The sequence below is a fragment of the Orbicella faveolata genome, unplaced genomic scaffold (assembly GCF_042242905.1).
Source record: "Orbicella faveolata isolate gen_17 unplaced genomic scaffold, um_ofav_v1 contig_27, whole genome shotgun sequence".
NCBI classification, from domain to species: domain Eukaryota; kingdom Metazoa; phylum Cnidaria; class Anthozoa; order Scleractinia; family Merulinidae; genus Orbicella; species Orbicella faveolata.
Genome location: NW_028301555.1, coordinates 7,677,426 through 7,698,974, shown reverse-complemented (window position 1 = coordinate 7,698,974; position 21,549 = coordinate 7,677,426). Strand labels below are relative to the sequence as shown.

The following is a 21,549-nucleotide window of genomic DNA, read 5'->3' as shown; positions in this document are numbered from 1 at the left end:
TTTTGGAGAAGTTAGCTGAGGTGTTTTTGAGGTCCATGGCTTAGCTTTTAGATTCCTCTGAGGAAAATCGATTCTTTTGCTAAGGTTTTATGTCAACCGCTGTGTTAGTAAGCAGGACTTTGAACAGTTGACCCTGTACCGTCACCCTACCCCGATGAGGATCTATGCGAGAGAGCAACCTGGAAACAAATATAGACTCGGAAAATAAATATGGCGATGCAAAGTTTTCGTCGAGCAACGCGGTGTTTCAATTTGTACTATCGTTCTTCGACAAATTGCCACTTCTATGGACTTCACCAAAGAACTTTCAGTCACGTTGGAGTTGTTGGAACTGTTTATAATCGACTGGATTGCCGTCAAGCAAACTTTTCAACCTCTTCAATTAATGGGACGAGATCCGGCGATTCGCGGATTCAAAAATTTCGTAAAGTTATTAACTCATTTGTCTCAGGAAGCAAGCAGTTAGGAAAGGATGTAAAGTTAATGTTTGAGATACAGAGGAAGCTGAAAAATAATGCTTTCAACTGGGACAGTTTAAAAACAGAGGAAATTATCCATTTACATCAGGTAAAAAATATGAGTGCTCTGTAATGTTTAAAACATTTTATTCCCATCGGTCCCCTGGGAGACTCCTGTAAAATGACGGAAATTCCTTCAAGAAAACTGTGTTAGTAATGTAAAAGACCCCTAAGAGCTACCAGAATCCTTTTATTGGATATGGCTGAAGCTCATATTTACCACCGACGGAAACTAGTTCCAAGACATCACTGGCCAGAAAAGAGCCAGCTCCCATATAAGTTAATTAAGGGATAGACAAACCATTTAACTTTTGAGGGAGCGGTTGGCTGATTTAAAAAAAGAATCCTCCAAGCATACTTGTAGGTGAGGTAATGGCAAATTCCGTATACAAGCCAAGTGGTCCATCAGGCTCGAGCTTATCCTAGTTTCTGTAGCATGAAGCAACTAGAAGTATTTCACCTATGAGAGACCCTGGGAACAAGGTTTATCGCGGGCAATGGCGGTCACTGATCGGTCGCAGTGTGATGCTATGAGCCTCACTTTGAATTTGACAAAGCACAACACGACAAATTGCTCGATAAGAGAGGACCCCTCCCTGGTGTTTTCAATTGTCAAATAAGCACGTGACCAGACCCAACCAGGGTCTCTCTTCGCTCGCTCCAGGGGGCGATAAGATGAGAGACCCTGGGAATGAGGTTGTTTCACCTCCACCCTGGATGGGATGCTAGTCCATTGCAGGGTTGTACCCCAGCATTTAATTTGCCAGTACCCATTTATACACCATGGGTGGAGAGAGGCACTATGAGAGTAACATGTCTTGCCCAAGATCACAACACGGTGTCCCTGGCCAGGGCTCAACCCCAGACTGCTCAATTCGGAGAAGAGCGCACTAACCGTGAGGACACTGTACCTCCCTGCAAGCATACTTGTACCACCCATGTAGGGCTAATCATTTAGTGTATTGTTATACCTCCCAACTCAAAAATAGAACAAACTCTAAAAAAATTATTTGCTTGACGCTGGCTGCAATCAAATTTGCAGGAGTTTCAAGATGCATGGCCTGGTAATGTCATTGTGCAACTTTAAAGTTCAAGTCGTTGTTTCCTTAGGGAGTCAGTGAATTTTGTATTTCCTAGAGAGTTAGGGAGTTTGAGCCCATGACATGTGACACATTCCCCTCCAATTGGAAAACATATTTGCATTGGGAGGCACAACAAAAGAGACTTCTACCCCCTGGTGCTGGAATATGTTGTAGTATTCTGTGAATATTAGTCTTGAACATGGACATCCTAAGGGGTTGGAACATCTGATAACCCTTAAGAGTTAGGATAAATGAATATTTAAAATGAATACCCTAAGCTGTAGCAAAAATCCTGTCCATGTTACAAGCCCTAATCCCCTGACTCTAGTGTTGCTTTCTATGGAAACACGACTTGATAAGATAACAATATAGTAATAGAAACTAAGAAATGAGTTCTAGTACAGGGTTAATTTTGAAAACCCCCTCTGCTGTGATTAATTTCCATGACCTTCCTTGGGAATAGAATGTGAGGCCTGGAACCACAGTGAGTGACAGTGTTTCTGTACATTGTTATAGACAAGAAAAGATCTTCTGAAGAGCTTGCCTGTTGTGGTGGGATTCTTTATACCATTCTTGGGCTATGCAGTTCCATTTGTAGCGTAAGTGTTAAAGAATGGTATAAAATTTTGTTTTGTTTCCATAGAATACTGGGGTTGATCAAGGTTTCTGGTTAAGGGAAGCCAGCCATACTAGAGAACTTATATTTTAGCCGATAGGTTTTGAAACAAGTCGTGGTGCCAAATCTCATACATTTTTTTCTCATACATGAAAATGAGTTGTTCATATGAGTTTTTTTTCACAAGAATATGCTTTCAAAAAAAGGCAAGGTAGAATGTGAATAGTCCATTTCTTATGTCCCAATAAATTGATGAAAGCTGCATATGATATAGTAGACTGTAACATTTGAGTGTATCACAGGCATCGTCATCACCTGTGCATTTTGCATCATGCAACATATAAGGTGTCATATCATAGACATCATTCAAGCTACACTAGAATAAAACCCAGAAAATAGAAACAAAAGAAAAACAACAATACAACAGAAAACAGACCAGTGCTTGTTACAGGTGTTTTGATCTATTTTTTTTATTAGAGGTTATGTATTGTTGTTCAAATTCTTAAAGCTGTTTCTAAACTTAATAAATCATTTTATTTTTCATTTGATATTTTCAGCTTCCTTTATCCCAAGCAACTGTTATCTCATCATTATTGGCAACCTCACCAGCGGAGGAAATTTGAACTACAGGATGTTAGAAGAAGACAGAAACATCATCTTCCTATTGTGAGAGAAATTGGAAGACTAGCACTGAGTTATAAAGCAAGCAGGCGCTCAAAAGACTTAATGTCAACTTCAGTAAAGGTAAACTTAGGTTTCACGGCTGTAATGTGCTTTGCCATGAAGTTCCAAGAGTAATGCCTCCCCTAACCTGTGAAGCATGTCCAGGGCTTCAAATAATTTCGCGGCTGGCGCTGGTCAAATTGTCTGGTCAAACCTATTTTTGCTTGGACACATCCCATTTTTGGCTGGACAAACATCTATTACATCTTATCACTATAAAAGTGTCCCCTCCCCCCTTCACATGATGTTTAAATATGAAACAAGTAAATTTTCAAAGCATTTATTGTACATGAGCATTGATCTCAATGCAGGAAAAGTGGCACGGTTTACGGTCATGACGCCCCCAAGATATAACGCCCCTGACATGACGCCCCCCAACTACAAGACATAACGCCCCCTATAAGACATAACGCCCGCTACCATTAAGATATAACGCCCCCAAACTTAAGTTTAGAACTTGAGTGAAATGCGTGTAAAGATTTAGGTACAGCAAAATCAGTATCACATTTGAGTGAAAATTTGCAACGATAGCTGGAAATTTTATGACCATTATGAATCGTTTATTAAAAGTTCTTGGTCTGGTATACAGTTAAGTATCCCCCTTTCCCCCTCCTTTTTCACAAATGCCAATAGTATTGAACCTTTGAATATTTAAAACTTGAAACTCTAAAATATTTTAATTTTTTCCTTACCAGCATAAATGACTGGACAAATTGTCCAGCCGTCTAAGGATTTGACCAGACACTGTCAGTTGACTGGCCGTTATTTGAAGTCCTGATGTCTTTTTTTTGTGTGTGGCTCTTGTTTAATGCTCCAAGAAAAAAATATCAGACAAGTGACAGCTGGAAATATGTCTGTGTTCGCAGGCCATGCCTGCCCCCCACCTTGAAAAAAAACAACAATATAGTTTTTTTTTTTAATTCCAAACGGGGATTTCATTAATGTTTTCAGTAGAAGGGCAACTGGTTTTCACAGGCACGCAAAACTATTAGAACTGAACTTTTTTTTAAGAAAAAGTTTCTGTTAGATGGTCAAACCCACTGGGCAAAATCATCCTTACAGCTGGTCAATTTGCCTGGTGCCCAGCCCTTAATCAAACCCCTGATCCCAAAGGTAGAAGTTCACTGAATATGTATGTGTATACCCTCTGAATTTTCAGATAAACAAAATATTGTGTTTTGAATATCAGAATTCCAGCTAAGATTTCCAGGAAAGCAATAGCAGTTTAACAAAGATTTGGGTTATAAGAATTTCTTTCTTACATAAAAATTCAAACAAATGAAGAATTAAGAATCCCAACAGATGAAACTAATTGGTGTCAACAAATATCTTAATGCCTTTGAAGGGATCTCTGAAGATGATGCAAAACAGTTGAATGATGCGTTGTAATCATTTGATTTAAGCCAGACGTGTGCATTGTAGAAGATGTTTTGATCTGTTTGTCATCAATAATAATTACTTTGTTGTCATAATTTTTCCTAAGGTTGTAAACAAACAACACCCATCCAATGAAGAGCTCTTAAGCATGGCAGAGTTCTTTAAGGGAGAACTTCTTGGTTTTGACCATTTACCACGCTATCACTTGGTGAGTGACATTTCCCCACAATTACCAGCTTAGCCTTTTAACTTGTAAGTTCACTCTTAAGTACAGCTAAAACCAAGAAGGGCTGTTTTATCAGGTTTCAAATTGCTGTTCTTTGGGCGAGAGTCCTAGGTTAAACTTTTCTTGACTACATAAATTTTAATATAATATGTTAGAAAATTTCAAAGTGTCTCTGACGAGGATTTAGATAAAGTTTTGAATGACTAGTAGATTTATACTCAAACAATTTGCTTATTGGCTCTCATTTTCTATGTGGGATAGTTGGCTCAGGCTGTACCGTCATCAACTGTGTTATCGTATCATGCGATAGAAATCTCGAGCTCATAATCTAATTGTTTAATAGTCTAAGCACTCCTGACAGTTTGGGAAAACTCGAAAAAGGTGTCTCGCCTGTCAGCTCATGTTCTCCCAAACTTCCACTCATGTTTTTATAACTTGATAGAAACACAGTACATGTTTTCTATCATTTTCTTAATTGTGATGAATATTTCACAGAAAAAACTCAGTCATGTTTGGCTAATCAGTCCCTGGCTGCCAAAACCAGTTCTGCGAGCTCGTCTAAAACATGTGCTGAAATCAATTAAGAAGGAAGATGCTGCTTTGAAGAGAGAAGGTCTGGAGAATCTACAAGAGGAACAATTGAAAGCAGTGAGCAAGCATTGAAAAACACATGAAAGTCTTTTATAAAGTTTTATCTTCCAAGGCTTAAGTTTCCTGAGATTGTGCATGTGCAGATGCACTCTCTTGTGCCTGCAAATGCAACTCCCATTGCTCTCCTTGCTGTAAAAGGCATATTTCTTCATGTGCGTGTATGCAAAGCTTCTTGGACATCCAAAACTATGGTTTTTAAAAATCCAGAAAAAGACAAAAAGGACGGGTCTTTTAGAAAAGGTCATACTAGTTAAATGTTTACAGTAAAATTAAAATTGATCGTGGGATGTGGGATGAAAAACAGAAAACCTTAGGTTATGGATGTTATGCAGAGAACTGAGACTCTGACCAGGCAGGCTCCAGATAAACATTCTGAGTAGAAAGGGATGGCAGGATTGAGTTAAAAATAGTGGACCTTCTATTTAGATGGTAATTTGTCTTGCAAAATGGCAGAACAATGACAGCAAGAGGATGATGTACCTGCCTTTGTAGTATGGTCTAGTTTTCCCCATTTTTGTCAGGTTTGTCACTCAAGAGGTCTGGACACGACTGATGTTGACCCAGAGGAACTGGTGCGGTGGTTAGCTGATTGGGTGGAGTTGTCAGATGCTGCTGGAGGTAAGACATGTTGTTGTGAGAAATGGCACTGTTTTCATGGCAAGCGTAGTGCAAGCTTATCTCAGTTATGTGTGCTATTTTCCATGTTTATGTGATGTTGCTGCAGTTCACATTTGCTTCACTCGCCAGCCACCTGATGACATGTTTTCCCGTGCTTGCAACTGGTTACATGTTTTCCCGCCCTTGTAATTGGTTACATGTTTTCCCGCACTTGTAACTGGTTACATGTTTTCCCGCACTTTTAACTGGTTACATGTTTTCACGTGCTTGCAACTGGTTACATTTTTTCTAGCACTTGCAACTGGTTACATGTTTTCTTGTGCTTGCAACTGGTTACATGTTTTCCCGTGCTTGTTGCTTGTAACACATTTCTCTGCCCTTGCTGAGCTGGTTACATGAGGTAATGCGCTTACCGTTTTTGATGCTGTAATTTCAAATAACTCATTTACACCCCAATCTTACCTCCTTGACTGATTCCTCTTCTTCTCACAGATACCGATGAATCATTCTTGGCTCATTGTGCTGTCTTTAAGACCATGAATTATAGCGGGGACAAAGATTTACTCGTGCAAGGAAGATGATACTGAGAAAATTAATATAATTGTGGGTTGCTGTTAAAAGATCAAGAGTCTTGAAAGAATACCTGAGTTTTCAAATATTGAACTACACTGTACATATTGCAACACATTGTAATGAGGCTAGCTGTATTTTGCATTATTTGTATATGGCAAGTTATCTGTTGTAGATAAGTTTAACGTTCTTGCATGATCGTGCATGTTCTTGAAATGACTGTTTTAGAGATGAAATGAATCTTTAAAATTTAAAAGACGTGTGTAAATATCATGGGTAACAGTAAAGAGCACATTACCAATTTAATCCCAAAATATGGAGAAGAGCAAAAAGGCAAGGACAGACTACGTACCTTGGAGGGTCTGATCAGTGCGAACACAGACTGTTTCCCTCTTGTTTTTGTTTCAGTGCTGCTTGCTTTTTCAAGACTCAAAACAAAGTATTTTGCTGACAACTAGAAATTTCACACATAATTTTCTTGTGAGTTCAATGTCAGGTCAGTCCAGCTTGGATTGTTGAAATATAATTCATTTAGACTGTCCAAACTTTTTATGGGAATTGTCAGGAAAAGTAATAGTCAGTAATTTTCAACCACAGTTTATCAATAATGATGAAGATGATGATGATGCAGGTGTATAAATTTTGCAATAGTATTTTGATCTATTTTTAGGGGATCCTTCAAATTTGACCTTGCCACCTTTTCCAGGTTAAGAATAGACAATGTTTTGTAATTAATGAAGCACTTACTGAAAAGTTACAATTGATTTTTTTCAGCAGCCCATATTATGGTTGGCTTATCTCTAACCATAAGGGTTTTTGCCAGTTGATGGTTGTTTATTAATGTGTACTATCATTGTATTCTATTTGCTACGTGGTTACTGACTGGCAGACAATTAATTATATTTATAGGTCCAGGTTAACAGGATTCAAATTCTCAACATCATTGAAGATGTTTTTGTTCAAGCATTTCCCCTGGAAAATCTGAGGAAGACCTTTTCATAAAATGACTTGAACACTGCAAAAAATCTGATTTTAATCAGAGTAATTCTATCAGTCTTCTGTTGATGCAAGCATGTACTCCAATATTAATAACCTAATTAATACAAGATATAATCAAAATATGTTATATCATGCCAGAAAATAACATTCTTTGGCTACACTTTAAGGTGGCTCGCCCAGGAGTGTAGTGTAACCAAGAGAGTCAAATGTCATGACTGCAATAACATTATTCGGCTGTACTTTAAGCTGGCTCACCCAGGAGTGTAGTGTAACTAAGAGAGTCTAATGTCGTGCCTACAATAACATTATTCAGCTACACTTTAAGGTGGCACACCCAGGAGTGTAGTTTAACCAAGAGAGTCTAATGTCATGCCTACAATAACATTATTCAGCTACACTTTAAGGTGGCACACCCAGGAGTGTAGTATAACCAAGAGAGTCTAATGTCATGCCTGCAATAACAAAATTATTCGGCTTTTTTGAGCTACACTTTAAGGTGGCACACCCAGGAGTGTAGTGTAACCAAGAGAGCCTTATGTCATGCCTGCAATAACATTACTAGGCTACAGTTTAAGGTGGCACACCCAGGAGTGTAGTGTAACCAAGAGAGTCTAATGTCATGCCTGCAATAACATATTTTGGCTATGCTTTAAGGTGGCACATCCAGGAGTGTAGTGTAACCAAGAGAGTCTTATGTCGTGCCTGCAATAACATATTTCGGCTGCACTTTAAGGTAGCACACCCAGGAGTGTAGTATAACAAAAGAGTCTAATGTCATGCCTGCAATAACATATTTCTGCTACACTCTAGGGTGGCACACCCAGGGGTGTAGTGTAACCAAGAGAGTCTAATGTCATGCCTGCAATAACATATTTCGGCTACACTTCAAGGTGGCACACCCAGGAGTGTAGTGTAACCAAGAGATTCTAATGTCATGCCCACAATAACATTATTTAGCTACACTTTAAGGTGGCACACCCAGGAGTGTAGTGTAACCAAGAGAGTCTTATGTCGTGCCTGCAATAACATATTTTGGCTACACTTTAAGGTGGCACACCCAGGAGTGTAGTGTAACCAAGAGAGTCTAATGTCATGCCTGCAATAACATATTTCGGCTACACTTTAAGGTGGCACACCCAGGAGTGTAGTGTAACCAAGTGAGTCTTATGTCGTGCCTGCAGTAACATATTTCTGCTATACTCTTGGGTGGCACACCCAGGGGTGTAGTGTAACCAAAAGAGTCTAATGTCATGCCTGCAATAACATATTTCGGCTACATTTTAAGGTGGCACACCCAGGAGTGTAGTGTAACCAAGAGAGTCTAATGTTATGCCTACAATAACATTATTTGGCTACACTTTAAGGTGGCACACTAAGGAGTGTAGTGTAACCAAGAGAGTCTTATGTCATGCCTGCAATAACATTACTCGGCTACAGTTTAAGGTGGCACACCCAGGAGTGTAGCGTAACCAAGAGAGTCTAATGTCATGCCAGCAAAAGCATTATTCATCTGTTTTAATATTAATTTGCTTCACTTTAAGGCAGTTTAGTGAACTGCAACCGAGAAATACCTGTATCAGTTTATCGCAACTAATATAAAGTCCTCAGGGCCAAAGAATTTTGACACAAGGTAGACAAATGGTTCGTTATATCGCACAATGATGGATTCTGATTTGTTGAACGGGATGAAAACAGAAAAATATTACGATCGAAGACAACTTATCTGATAAACGCAGAAAACGCGGTGACATAACGTTAAAAGACTATTATGCTGTCAATATATTAAAGTTAATATAAAGTGGTGAATAAAGCACTATCGTGCTATCGTTACACTTCTGTCCCCTTGACTTCAGAATGAAGATATAGTTTCTCATCCTCGCCGGTTAGCGACACGCACGCGCGAACGGAAATTTGCGGATAGAGGAGACTTGAATATAATCTTTGATCTTGATGGCAGATTCAGTTCACGCACACGAACAGAATATCAGTAGAAAAAGATTAAAATGAACAGATAAAGAAACTATATTTTTTAAGTTGTCGTGTTGGCTTTGAAAAACGCCATAACAAGAAGCCAGACAATGAACGCGGCAGTGTCGGCTTTTTCGTCATTGAAACATGTACCACCATATGTGTACAGGCAAACGGATCTATTTTCTCTCTGAATTAGAAACCTAACGACCTAAGCAATCCACTAACTGTTGGTAGTTTCTGTCCAGTAAAGGCCGTTAGTAACCTTACGCCCAGCAAAAGCAAACAAACAAACAAACGATACAAAAACAAGTTCAGTTTGATCCATGCGCGTTATTTGAGGTGCCTTGTTAGAAATTATCTTTGCTAAGTCTCGCAAAATCAGCAGGGACTGGTCTGAAAGACGGTCCTTCAGCTGCTCTCACTCGGATAAAAACGCACCATCTTAGAGGCAGCTTTCAGCATTTTTTTCTAACGAATGCACATCAATTGCGACACTTCAGCCGATCGTTCTAAATAACTTAGCTTTTCAGGCTGTGTTCAGGGGTGATTCTTTATCTACTTAGTGTTAGTGACACGGAACTCGATGCTACCTTAGTGTTTTTTCTCTTTTTGTTTTCAAATTCTGTGAGAACAGGGCTGTATTCCTCTAAGGTTGTGGGTGTAATTCGTAAAAACACTGAGTTCTTATAAATCGTTTTGAAATTCTTCGTTCCAGTTCAAATTTATGTTGCTGGCACATCGGTGGGCACTTTATATGTAGACCGTGATGTAAGATACCTTTAACTATTTTTATCGTTCATGATGCACTGCTACGTTAGTCTGCTTTATAAAAATTTAACTGCTCTGCTCTGGACGACTTTTTAATTTCAATATGATTAAACGTTCTTTAAATGCGTTCCTGTTAAAAATGATGCAGAGTTGTCAATTTTAGTAATTTCAATTTGAAGAAAAGGCCCTGTTAGTACCTTTTTGATACTTGATGAAAATTTTGCGGGGTTTGTTTTACCAGGGCGCTTCCTGACGCCTCCTGGAATAAGCTATACCTTCCCGTTTTGAATCGTCATCACTTTATCGAGTGGACCGCTGCAGGGTTTCACTTTCAGGTAAATTTTGCATACAGTCGGCAAGGAGGCGGAGATGATTGACGTCCACCAAAACTTAGGTTGTGTCTAGACTTTTTTTGCACTGAAGGTCGCGTGTGATTGATAACCGCTGTAAGGCTTGTCTCATATTCCATCGGCCCTTTCTGGTTTATTTTTTTACTTAATATCATCGGCATGTCATTGGAACAGATTATGACGCCTTCACTGGCCGCAAGGCGAAGAACCCTACTGAGAGTATGTAAGGAATGCTAGGAAAATTTCCTACCATTCCTCCACGGTACTTACAGTAGAAGCCCTGATTCAGTATCCCCTCCCCTACTTGTGTTTTCCTCCCCAACTTCCCATGAGTCTTCACAAACTCGAGAGGATTTTTCAATGCTTCTGCTTTCGGTTTCACCATCTTTCTAGTCTAGATATCCACGGGATCACGAGATTTACTTCAATTGGAGACCGGGAAATGATGGAGAAGTGAAGGCAAGAAGCTTCCATTTTTCTCATTTAGAATTTGAAGTGACAGTTGCATGTTGTGAACATGGAGATTTTGTATGGACTAGCTACAAATGTAATGTGACTGCGATCTACGTGTGCTGTGTCGAACAGAGTTTGAAAGTGATAAACGAATTTGTATCAAACATTCATACATATTCAAGATGATGTATAAAAGAAACCGCCCAATGTGAAATTTATGCATAACCTCTTGTAGACGCATTGTCATCATGGATCTTGGTTTTTGTATGTAATTGAAGGTGCACTTCGAATTACTTTCGATTTCATTTGGTAGCAGGAAGTAAGCGTAATAATATCAAACCTCCAAGGAAAACAAGAATTAGTTTGAAAAATTAGGTAGTTCGCAAGAAATCGGGAATTAAAAATTAGTGTGGGGAAAAGTCTTCTGGTTCGAATAATCGGAAGTTTCGAAAAAATCGAGCTGAGTATTCTAAAATTCGCATTTCTCCTTAAGTTCCAATTTTTAAATTTACACGTTCGCTAGTGGAAAGAATCAATAGAAAGAGGTTTTAAAATACTTTTATAGTTGCCTAGCTACCAAGAGGTTATTACTAAATGTCTAAATTTGTTAGTGATACCTTTAAAATGACACTGCTTTGCAAACATTTGTTATATTATTTTGCATTTAATATCTGCATCCCCTCCTGTTGAGGACTGGTCTTTTCGAGTTTTGCATTCTTGCCTTAAAAGAAATCTGTGAAAACATCTTAATGCCTCAGGAAATCCATTAAATCAATATGACTTATCACCATAAATTAATCCATAAGAAATTAGGAAACCTCTCAAGAATTCCATCAGAAACGGGCTAATCCCTGAAGGAATCCTTATTTTCTAGATTTCACTGAAGAATTCCTCTCTGACCTTGCCTAGTAAGAATGCCACGCTTTTTGTGCCCTTCCCGTGACGAATGCCATTATTTCTCAACAAGGGGGTAAGATGCGGGTGGGGGAGTGGGGCGGGGGTAGGCATATATTAAATGCAATAGCTCATTGCTCTGGGCACCCATTTGCCACCCTTTAAAGGTCTTGCTTGGCTGACATGATATTGCTTAAAAAGAGATTTAAACCCACTTATTTTAAAATTGTTTTCAAGGTACGATTTTTTGCAAAATACTTTTTTCAAGCCAGTTCACTGATTATTTAAATTTTACTTCATTTTCCCACTTAAAACGCACACGAGTTTTACACAAAAACATATTTTAAAAATGCCAAAGTCCACAGTCCTCGAAGAGTGTTAATTCAATTAGAATATCTCAACCACAGAGTTCTCTGACTCGGATTTCAAACTTTTAAAGTACTTGCTTCTATTTGCCTTTGATGCTTGTGTCTGCAGAGGGGAACATTGGGGAGTTCTGAACACCGCAATACCCCAAACAAATTTGGCACATACTGCAACGTCGCAAAAAAATTGCCAAATACCACTACACTTCAATACCAAGTCGAAACTCGATATCTTACCGAAACCACTATGCTGTATGTCAAGTTTAAAGCAAATGACACGGAAATAATGATTTAGGAATTTGTTAATGAGCCTGATTAGTCAGGTAGTTTTTGATTTAGACAATAAACAAAATAAGTAACTTCTATTGGCATGTTGGCTAACAATTAGCAAAAAATAACTTACCCTTTTCCAATTGGAAACTGGAAAAAGCTCGGAAAATACCGTCCACAATGCTGAAAAACCACATTGAAAAGGTTCGAAAAATACTGCAATACCGCAATTCCAGAATACAATTACCGAAATACCGCAAGAAAAATTGTCTGATACCGCAATACTGCAAAGCCCAATGTCCACCTCTCGTGTGTTTTGGGCTTCTTTGGAGACGAATTTCATAAGGAAAACCTGGACTTTAGAGGCTGAAACTTCGGCGAGAGGCTAAACCTAGTGCAAGGTTTTTTACTAGCGTTGACAAAAAATATACTTTTTTTGGAGTGACCTCCTTTAACTAATTTAAGCCAAGTTAGTTCTCTTGGCTAACAATCAACTTTGCCGTATTTTTTGTGTGTATGTTTTAGTCAATCTCTTTCCCAGTCGTTTATTCACCCCAGTTCTGGTTTTCCGTTGTAACAATTAATCAATCTTCTCTCTACGATGTTAGCGCGATTTAACAAATCGAATGTGGGTTAGCGTTGTCTGTATTCTTATCGACAACGACATGAGTCAAACCTCGTTACGTTAGAACTGAGCCCCCTTTTTAGGAAGCCACGGTTTTCAGAATGGGTGCAGGCGTCCGTGTGCTCGTGTCATTTCCTTATTGGTTGTAAAGCGGTTGTTTCTTTCCTTAGGATCTGCTACATCAGTCACTGAGATTCACCAATGGTATCCGGGTTCTGGCAGAGCTCAAAATGCAGCCTGGCAATCCTGTAGTCCCGGTACGTTTCCTGTGAATACCGAGTAAGTTGGACACTTCGGTTAATCAAATAGAAGAGGATGGAGCGTAGCAATACCAAAACGAAAGCAATACTCTGACCAATCACAATAGCCGCAAACACTAATCGGAATTCGAAGCAAATAACTAGCTCCAAGCGAGGGGAAAATGCGTGCGACCAAGTCAAAATTGGTTTTGGTTTTGCTTCTCATTGGTTGAGAAAGTGGCGCGAGTTTTTCCACTCACCAATCACCGAGCAAAGTAAAGCGAAACCAAAGCAAACCAGAATTACTTTTGACACTCAATGCAAAGAGTCGCGCTAAACGTGTCTTCCTTTTGTAAATGACTGTGACTATATGAAAAGCATATATCTGGGCTGCGGATCAAAGAATGAAGATGTGAGTGATCGTCGCAGTTATGAACACTACTTAATTAAGCAGCGGTGAAAATTAAGGCCTGAAAAATAATTCAGGCTTGTACGTCAAACCCATGACCTCTGCGATACCGACGGGTGCAGTGCTTTACCAACTGAGCTAACAAGCCAACTGGGAGGTGTTCGTTTTGTTGGTTCGTAATAAACCCGTGAAGTGATGAATAAATGTGTGAAAATATGAAAATCATCTATCTGAACTGCGACTGCGACGATCCCTCACACCTTCATTCTTTAATCTGCGGTTCCAATATATGATTTTTTAGGCTTTATTTTCACTACTGCTTAACGATTACTCTGTCTGTTTTGCATTGGCAATTGTCAGTGAAGACGCGCGCTTTGGATGTTGTAATAGGGATGCAAACCATGTATGAAACCATTCTTCACAACTAATATCACAAAAAGGCTACTTTACCGAAATCTTTGCAACCTGAACAGCAGACACAAAAGAAATAAAAGATAATATAATTAATTGCGGTCAAATTGAACCATGCAAGTACTCTGTTTCTGGTTGTTGTCTTCTACGTGAAAATGAGACTGCAGAAATTCCGTGAAGTTGAAGCTTAGTGAGTGGAGAGCCAGTGATGGTGAAACCTTCGAAGTTCTGGTGAGAGGGTGTGTGTTATTTGGACAGACCAGTTTCTTTCAACCTCACCAGATTTCTAAGGCACCGTGTGCTATGTTTTATTACTCTGATATCTCAATAAAAACTAGCAGCGACCACTGCACGATGCCCTCCTACAAGCGGCTTTACTAGTCGGATTCAAAGCTTTACAGTCTACGTACACTCTATTCTCGTCAGGCGTTCGTTTGTTCGCAGAATATGAAGGTGTTCAAGCTAACATATACCAAGAGCTTAAACGTTTGTACTGTAGTATCAGCAGCGTAATGTCCTGGTTTGTTCACTCAGGCAATGGCCTTGTAAAAAGAAAACAGCAAGATAAAGATCAGCTTCTCCTGTGAGCAGCAGATTTTCTCTGCAGCACCACTGGACGAAGGTGGAGATGAATGCACCGCGAGCAGCCTGCTACCCCCAACCACGCCCATGACCATCCCATGCAGCTCTCGTGTGGCGGTGTTGATGATGGCAACGGAATTGTTAGCCGTAGCAGGAGACAACAGCCAAGACCCTGACCCGAGCAAGGATCGGTGCACAGAGTGCATGCCTGGCGTGCTAAACACGCTGCCCACACCTTCGATGTAACTTATTTTGGCGGCATATGACTCGAGCAGATCAAGATCCATCACAGCTATCTTGTCGCTGTAGACAAGGCTGATGTAAGCTAGGTAGCCTCCTTGCTGCCCAGCCTTCTTGTCGAAAACCAATTTACTTACTCCACCAGGGATATCGAATTTGGATTTGAAAACTGCGGCGCTGTTGTTGTCAGGTATGAACAGGACAAAGACTTTACTGTCAAGGAGAAGGTTTGCAGTCTCGTTTACGGATTTGTACAGGGTAACGATATAGCGCCCATCAGGTGAAGCGTAGGGGGCTCCAGCAGCATTCCACTTCTTAACAATCTGATCAGAGGCCAGATCCATCTCTAGTAATGCCACGGATCTGCGGGAAGCATAGCACTGAACGAATGCGTGTTTGTTCACAGAGCTGTAGGCAATGTTCAAAGTTCCAGTGCAGCCATGGTTGGAAACGTTAACGAAGCCTTTGTACGACTTGGATGAAAGGTCGAGTTGATGGACCCCTGGGTTAAACAGGTGAGTGACGTAGCCAACTTCGCCATCTTTTAATTGTGAGTCAGCATACATGAAGCCGTGAGTCCAACCTGAAGAAGAGTGCAAAAACACAGACATCCTAAACGTAACGGTAATGGTAATGGTAATGGATTTATATACAGCACATGCCAACCACTGTCTCATGGCGGTTTACAATTCTTGTATAGGGTGAGATCGGACGTCAGCCTGTAAAGGCGCCTCTGGCAGCCGCTATCAGTCCATATTTTATCTCACCCACCCACCCAACCCATGCATGAGTGTAAAAGACAGATGAAATCAGAAATAGAGATATACCACCACAACGGGAACTACGTCCCCTTGTCTTTTCGAACAGTGTGTGGGTTCTTTAACGTCCCACAGATTATTTGGACCAATTGTTGCGAGACGAGACCCACGGTTTATCGTCCTTATCCGAGAACCTACCACGAAAAGAGCTGATGAGCAAATGGGCTCCTGACCACAATGAATAATGACTAACTTTTCACAAAAAAAAGATATTAGGGGAATTGCAAATGAGCAATGGTCTCACTAGTGGTAGCAAAACCAACCAGAGAAATAATGATACATAAAACAATGATCCAGTAAGAATTCTCACAGGAAAAGCAAGTTAATTATGCCAAGAAAAAGGGGCGGAGGGTAGTTCAGCGAAGGAAATAAAAGGAATCTATGGTTCGTAGTTTTGATGTTACTTTTGAGTGGTTGTGGAAGAACAAACTAGCAAGACTATCATGTTTCCTTATTTTGCTTGGAGATAGCGAAGAGCCCCTCCTCGCGGGAAACAATTTCATGCGCACTCGCGTGTTTCGGTCTCTTTACTGTCCCAAAAGAAAAATTAGGGACTACTCGTAGTCTAGGCTCGATTTCCGCCGCTTTCTACGTTCTTCCCCGGGGGAGGAGCGCAGGCTCCTCTCCCGAACAGCGGCTGGTAATCGAGCCTACTCGTAGTCCAGAAAAAAAAAACATTTAATTTTTGTTGCATCTCTTTGAGCTTTTGGTAAACCATGAAATCGCTGATGAAAGCACTAACCTGGTTTTACATGTGCTTTAATAGCCTTGTGAGTCCTCTCCAGTTTCCCCGCGGTTTTGATGACGTCAAAGGTAGAGTTAGTCCAGGTATTAACCCAGACCTCTTTTAGCCAGTGTAGGTAATAAAGATCATATGGGTACCCCTCTGTAGGAATTGTTTCGATGACCTCGGAGGAGAGCAGAAAACAAAGCGTAAATTTGAGGATTAACATCTACTTTCTCTTTCAATTGTAACCAAACCTGTTGTTTATTTTGGTTTATTTTATTATTCATCCAAGTGGGAGGCGCGGTGGCCTCATGGTTAGTGCGCTCGTCTCCGGATCGAGCGGTCCGGGCTCGAGCCCTGGCCGGGGACATTGTGTTGTGTTCTTGGGCAAGACACTTTACTCTCACAGTGCCTCTCTCCACCCAGGTGTATAAATGGGTACCGGCGAACTTAATGGTGGGGGTAACCCTGCGATGGACTAGCATCCCATCCAGGGGGGAGTAGAAATACTCCTAGTCGCTTCATGCTACAGAAACCGGGATAAGCTCCGGCCTGATGGGCTCCTTGGCTCGCATGCAGACTTTACCTTATTATTCATCCAGCCAGCGGATCTTCTTCTCAACCTCCATGCCACAACCGCCCTCTTAGAGTTCTTAAAAGCCAAGCTTTTTGTTCGTACGTAAACGGTGATTTAGGTTCCATTTAAGACAGCGTTAAGAAACCTTTAAGTGAAATCTTAAATTGATCTTGAGTACATTTAATTACAGCTCGCAGTGGTTGGAATTACATTACGATTGGGTTGAACTTTTTAGTCCAGCAAAACATTTACCTTTCCTTTTTGCACATCAATGACGTGAACGCGATTCCCAGGCATATCACTGAAGAAAATGAGTTCATCTCTCACCAACACCGCATATCCAAACGAGCATTTATTCCTGTTAAAGCCAGAGATTAGTACTGTTTAGATGATCGAACAACTTCTCCACACTGATGCCATGAGAAGCATATGGAGAATAGTGACGAGAAAACACATGTTGATTCTTAGTCTTCAACGGTTAGCAGGACCATGTTGGTGGTTGCCTAAGTGGGGTCCCCCAGTGAAACTTTTCAGTCGCTTGTTGTTGATGATGACAGCGAGGGGTCTATACATCAACAGCGTTAAAACCGAGTTTCTTATATTTGGCACAACTTGATTAGAGCCTGCTCGAGTTTATTTCCAGTTTGAACAGCACTAAGTCATAGTACATGGTGTAGTTGATATTCGGGATCCAAAAAAGAAAAGGAAAGAAATTGTCTCAAAAACTAATTAATTAATTAATTATTTTCAACTAACCAAAACGCACTAAAAAATCCTGGGAGATCAAGAGCGTCGGCGCGGTGGGGTGTGTGTTGGGGAGGGGGGGGGGGGGTTAACGGAGATGCAGTTCCTATTGCTTCATTAGCGCCCCTGGGAGAGATGTGTTACCTGGAGTATCGGTTGTTTGATTTGGTACAAACACCCTCAGCTTCGATCTTCGACAAAACTGTCTTGCTCTCTGGGTCGATGACGTAAATGGCCTCAGATCCAAACACATAGAACAAAAGCTTTTGATCATTTGACCTGGAAGACGCAGCTTCGCAAACACTGCAAGAAACTGGAAACAACAAGCAACAATAGCATGAGTAACAAAGACTCAAATATTAAAGATTGGAATCAGCTGTTGTTATAATGTACAAATCTTTACATGGGATGACCACCCCTGAGTATCTGAGTACTAGATTTGTGTTTCGAATATAATAATAAATAAAATAAATAAATATTTATATAGCGCCTATCCATGCCTGCTCTAGGCGCTGTTTCGAAACGACATAACATCATATCGATTAAGGAGTACTGAAAATATATTGGCTCTTCCGTAGCCCCGCGCCAATTATATTATTTGAAGAAGAGTTTCTCTTACAGCGGAGCCAGGTTGTGGAACGGCCTCTCCAGTGACCTTCTTGCAACAATTTTAAACTTGACATACGTCACCACAGTTTTGAATGCGTTTTAACACGGCATCCTGGTAAAGCAGCATTTAGTAAGTATTTTAGGTTAGTTAGGGGTAATTAGTTGATCTTGTATCATTTTATAATCTTTGCTGAAGGATTTACCGTGTATAAATAAAGTTGCCATTACCTCTTCCTGTTACCGCTGATTCTGGGTGGGGGGAGGGGGCTACTCGATATTCGTGACGGGTAAGTGCGAAGGTCTTGCCGGGGGGGGGGGAGAAGGGGTTGAAATTGGAGATGCTTGGAATTTATTTGGGTAAAAGTTTTTGTCTTGGCTGTTTTTGGGCTATATAGGACGATACACGCTCAAATCATTTTGAAATCTCTTGATTGTTTTGTTAATTTAATCGGACATTTTTGGGGTTGTGTTCAGAGCCTTCAGACACTTACACCTTTTAGGGAGTCTGGAACGAAACAAGGAAAGAACTCCACTAAGTGAGTTAATCTGTTCGCGTTGAAAATAGTAGTTTTCCGTGCAATTTGAATTGAGATTACGACCAAACGCGCTTTGCTCAGTCCATTTACTGCTGAACGAGACGAGTTGGAGCAAAGCCGAGTGGAACTACAAGTAAATCAATCTCACAGGCTCACAGGAAAGGCAAATATTTAATGTTTAAACAGTCAAAACGGTTGCGAAATCTTGTAATTGTATCCCAGTCTGGATATGATCGGAGTAAACCGTGCTTATAGAAATATGAAGAGTCCAGGTGGATCTCGAACACATTTCATGTTGTCCGCTCTTTCGGTTTGTTTTTCTCATCAATTTCATCAATTTCCGGAATACCTAAATCGATTAATATTGTTCGTGTGATGTCTCCCTGCAACCTTACGCCCGGTTCAGACGACGTACTTCACATGAGCCGAATCGCATTCAACGAATTTAGAAGATTTCCGCAGAACATTCGAGCAATAATGGCAAAAATTAATTTACCAAAAAGACCTCATTATAATGTTTTGAATACAGTTTAGAAGAACTTATCAGGACTTAAGCTCTAAAGATGACCCCGCGAGAGAAAATTGAACTTGAAGTTATCCATACTTCAATTAAACAGACGTTTCGTGTTAAATACAATTATAACGCTCGCTTGGAGATTCTTACGAGGTTTCTCGAAAATGCTTGATCAGGAGAATTTAATCGAGAGGTCACTTAGAGAAATGAACTAAGGTGAGTTGTTTTAAATAGTATTCCAAAAGTTACCGTGCTATGAGTAGATTTTTAGTAAATAATTTCTGCACTTATTGCCGCTCGAACTTTAAGCGGTACGGGGCCCGCTTCTCGAATTTTCGGGCCATTTTTAGTTAATCTGTATCTCAAAACAGAAAGGTGTATACGCTTGAAACTTTTTGTATGAAGGGAACTTCTGGTCATATTAAGAATATGTAAACAAAACAGCTCTGTAATGATTAAGTTTGAGACTTTGTTACGGTTTTCCAGGTGCGAACCTTCGAGAAACGGGCCCCTGAACCGGGCCCTATGGCTCTACAGAAGAATCGCTTGTCAAAGGGAAGAAGATATCTGGATAGGATGCCCATTATTCAACCCGGAATCGAACAGGAGCTTCAAGTACAGCAGCTCGTCCCAACCGAATTATTTACAAGTAATAGCCTTCCCTGATCATGACACGAAGAGCGCAAACAAACCTCTCAAATCTCAAAATCTCAAATCTCTCAACTAAGTGCAGATTTCATTAGCATTTAAGGAAAAACAAGCAGACAGGCAGACAGGCATATGTTTCCTGACTGACAAATCAGCTAAATTCGTCAGCAATCTTATCGCTAAACAACAGTACACGTCACAACCCAAAGTCATCGGAATAGAAGTGAATTATCACATCAAATTATCGTGAATCGTGGGTAGTTTTAATTACTCACCAAAAGCAGCAACTATGAAGCTGACAATCACAGATGATATTGAAGTCATTGCTGAGTTATTTGGGTCAATCCAAGGTTTTTACGTCTCTCTTGGTAGCTTTAGTTTTGATGTAGACTACGAGCAGTCCTTCTTCCGCTTAGTCCGTCGTGCGTGACGTGAAAGTAAACCGCGAGAAAAAAATAGTATGGCCGCGCGAACTCCCGGGGCGCGCGAGAAGCAGGATTTCACGCGGGCACTTTCGCGTCACGCATGACGGATTAAGCAAAAGAGGGACTACTGGTAGTCTAGTTTTGATGTGATGTGATTTCGCAAGGTCAAGGACAGAAATAACTTCTCGACGATCTGCCAAAAATCTGTCGTCACACCATCAACCACAAGGTGACGTATTGTGGGGTAGCTTACGTGTAGCCGTACCCAACTCCCCGAGGAAAAACGGGAGGGACTTTTCGGCTAGAAAACAAGGCCAACTTTCTTCAAACTTGTGGCGTAGTTGATTCTCATGGACTTTTGTAATTCTTCCAGGTTCTGCTGCAAATTATTTCTCTTCTTGAGGAGACCATGACACTGCCTACAAATGTACTCTGACGCAGCGTACTCATGGAACTCGAGCGCGAAGTTTACATCAAACATTGTCTTCTTCTTGCTTTGGACCAAAAATTGCTCGTAATCCTTTTCAATCTCTTTAAAACACAATATACACTTGAAAAGGGTCATTGACTGCAAAAAAGCTCGAAAGAATAAATATTTACGAGGCCGTTGTCTGCGCGAGGACACGAGTACAGTACAGACGGAAAATATAATTTATTTACACAACTTATATAAATTGCTGTAACGTCACATAACACGATTCGTACCAGCTCTTCGTAGACGTTCCCTCCCTCCCGTTTTTCCTCGGGGGGTGGGTACGGCTACAAGTAGGCTAATTCCGGGGCCGGAGAAATACACGCGTCTACTCGCAATTTCGCGCGCGTGTGTGTATTTCGCCCGTCCCACCGTTCTTTGTGTCGTCACGCAACGCTTCTCCCGGCCTTGTCACTCCGACAGACTTGCCACACAATCTTTCCTCAGTAGTTTTCAGGATTTCAATGTCCATTGCCGAAGCTAGTGTTCCTTAGCTTGATAATTTTCCATTTTATCACTCCA

At 40.6% G+C, this 21,549-nt stretch overlaps 2 protein-coding genes across 3 annotated transcripts; one reads left to right on the top strand and one right to left on the bottom strand.

Annotated features, from left to right (window-relative positions):
* The first annotated feature begins 81 nt into the window (after positions 1-81).
* LOC149107437 (LETM1 domain-containing protein 1-like) lies at positions 82-9,210 on the top strand. 2 transcript variants are annotated; one of them, XM_089296995.1, is made up of 7 exons: positions 82-567; positions 2,117-2,199; positions 2,774-2,960; positions 4,423-4,524; positions 5,038-5,190; positions 5,715-5,811; positions 6,304-9,210. In XM_089296995.1, the coding sequence occupies exons 1-7, from the start codon at positions 211-213 to the stop codon at positions 6,390-6,392; spliced, it is 1,068 nt and encodes a 355-aa protein (XP_089153121.1). In that variant the 5' UTR covers positions 82-210; the 3' UTR covers positions 6,393-9,210. The 2 variants fall into 2 exon arrangements, with proteins under 2 accessions (XP_089153121.1, XP_089153120.1); XM_089296994.1 differs by having other exon boundaries at positions 5,715-6,407.
* A 5,208-nt stretch (positions 9,211-14,418) lies between these two features.
* On the bottom strand, positions 14,419-20,561 carry LOC149107436 (follistatin-related protein 4-like). The gene is made up of 5 exons (XM_089296975.1): positions 20,406-20,561; positions 17,968-18,136; positions 17,332-17,437; positions 16,518-16,683; positions 14,419-15,540 (listed from the first exon to the last, which is right to left on the bottom strand). Exons 1-5 carry the CDS (start codon positions 20,452-20,454, stop codon positions 14,666-14,668), a joined length of 1,365 nt encoding a protein of 454 aa, XP_089153101.1. The 5' UTR covers positions 20,455-20,561; the 3' UTR covers positions 14,419-14,665.
* Positions 20,562-21,549: the final 988 nt, after the last annotated feature.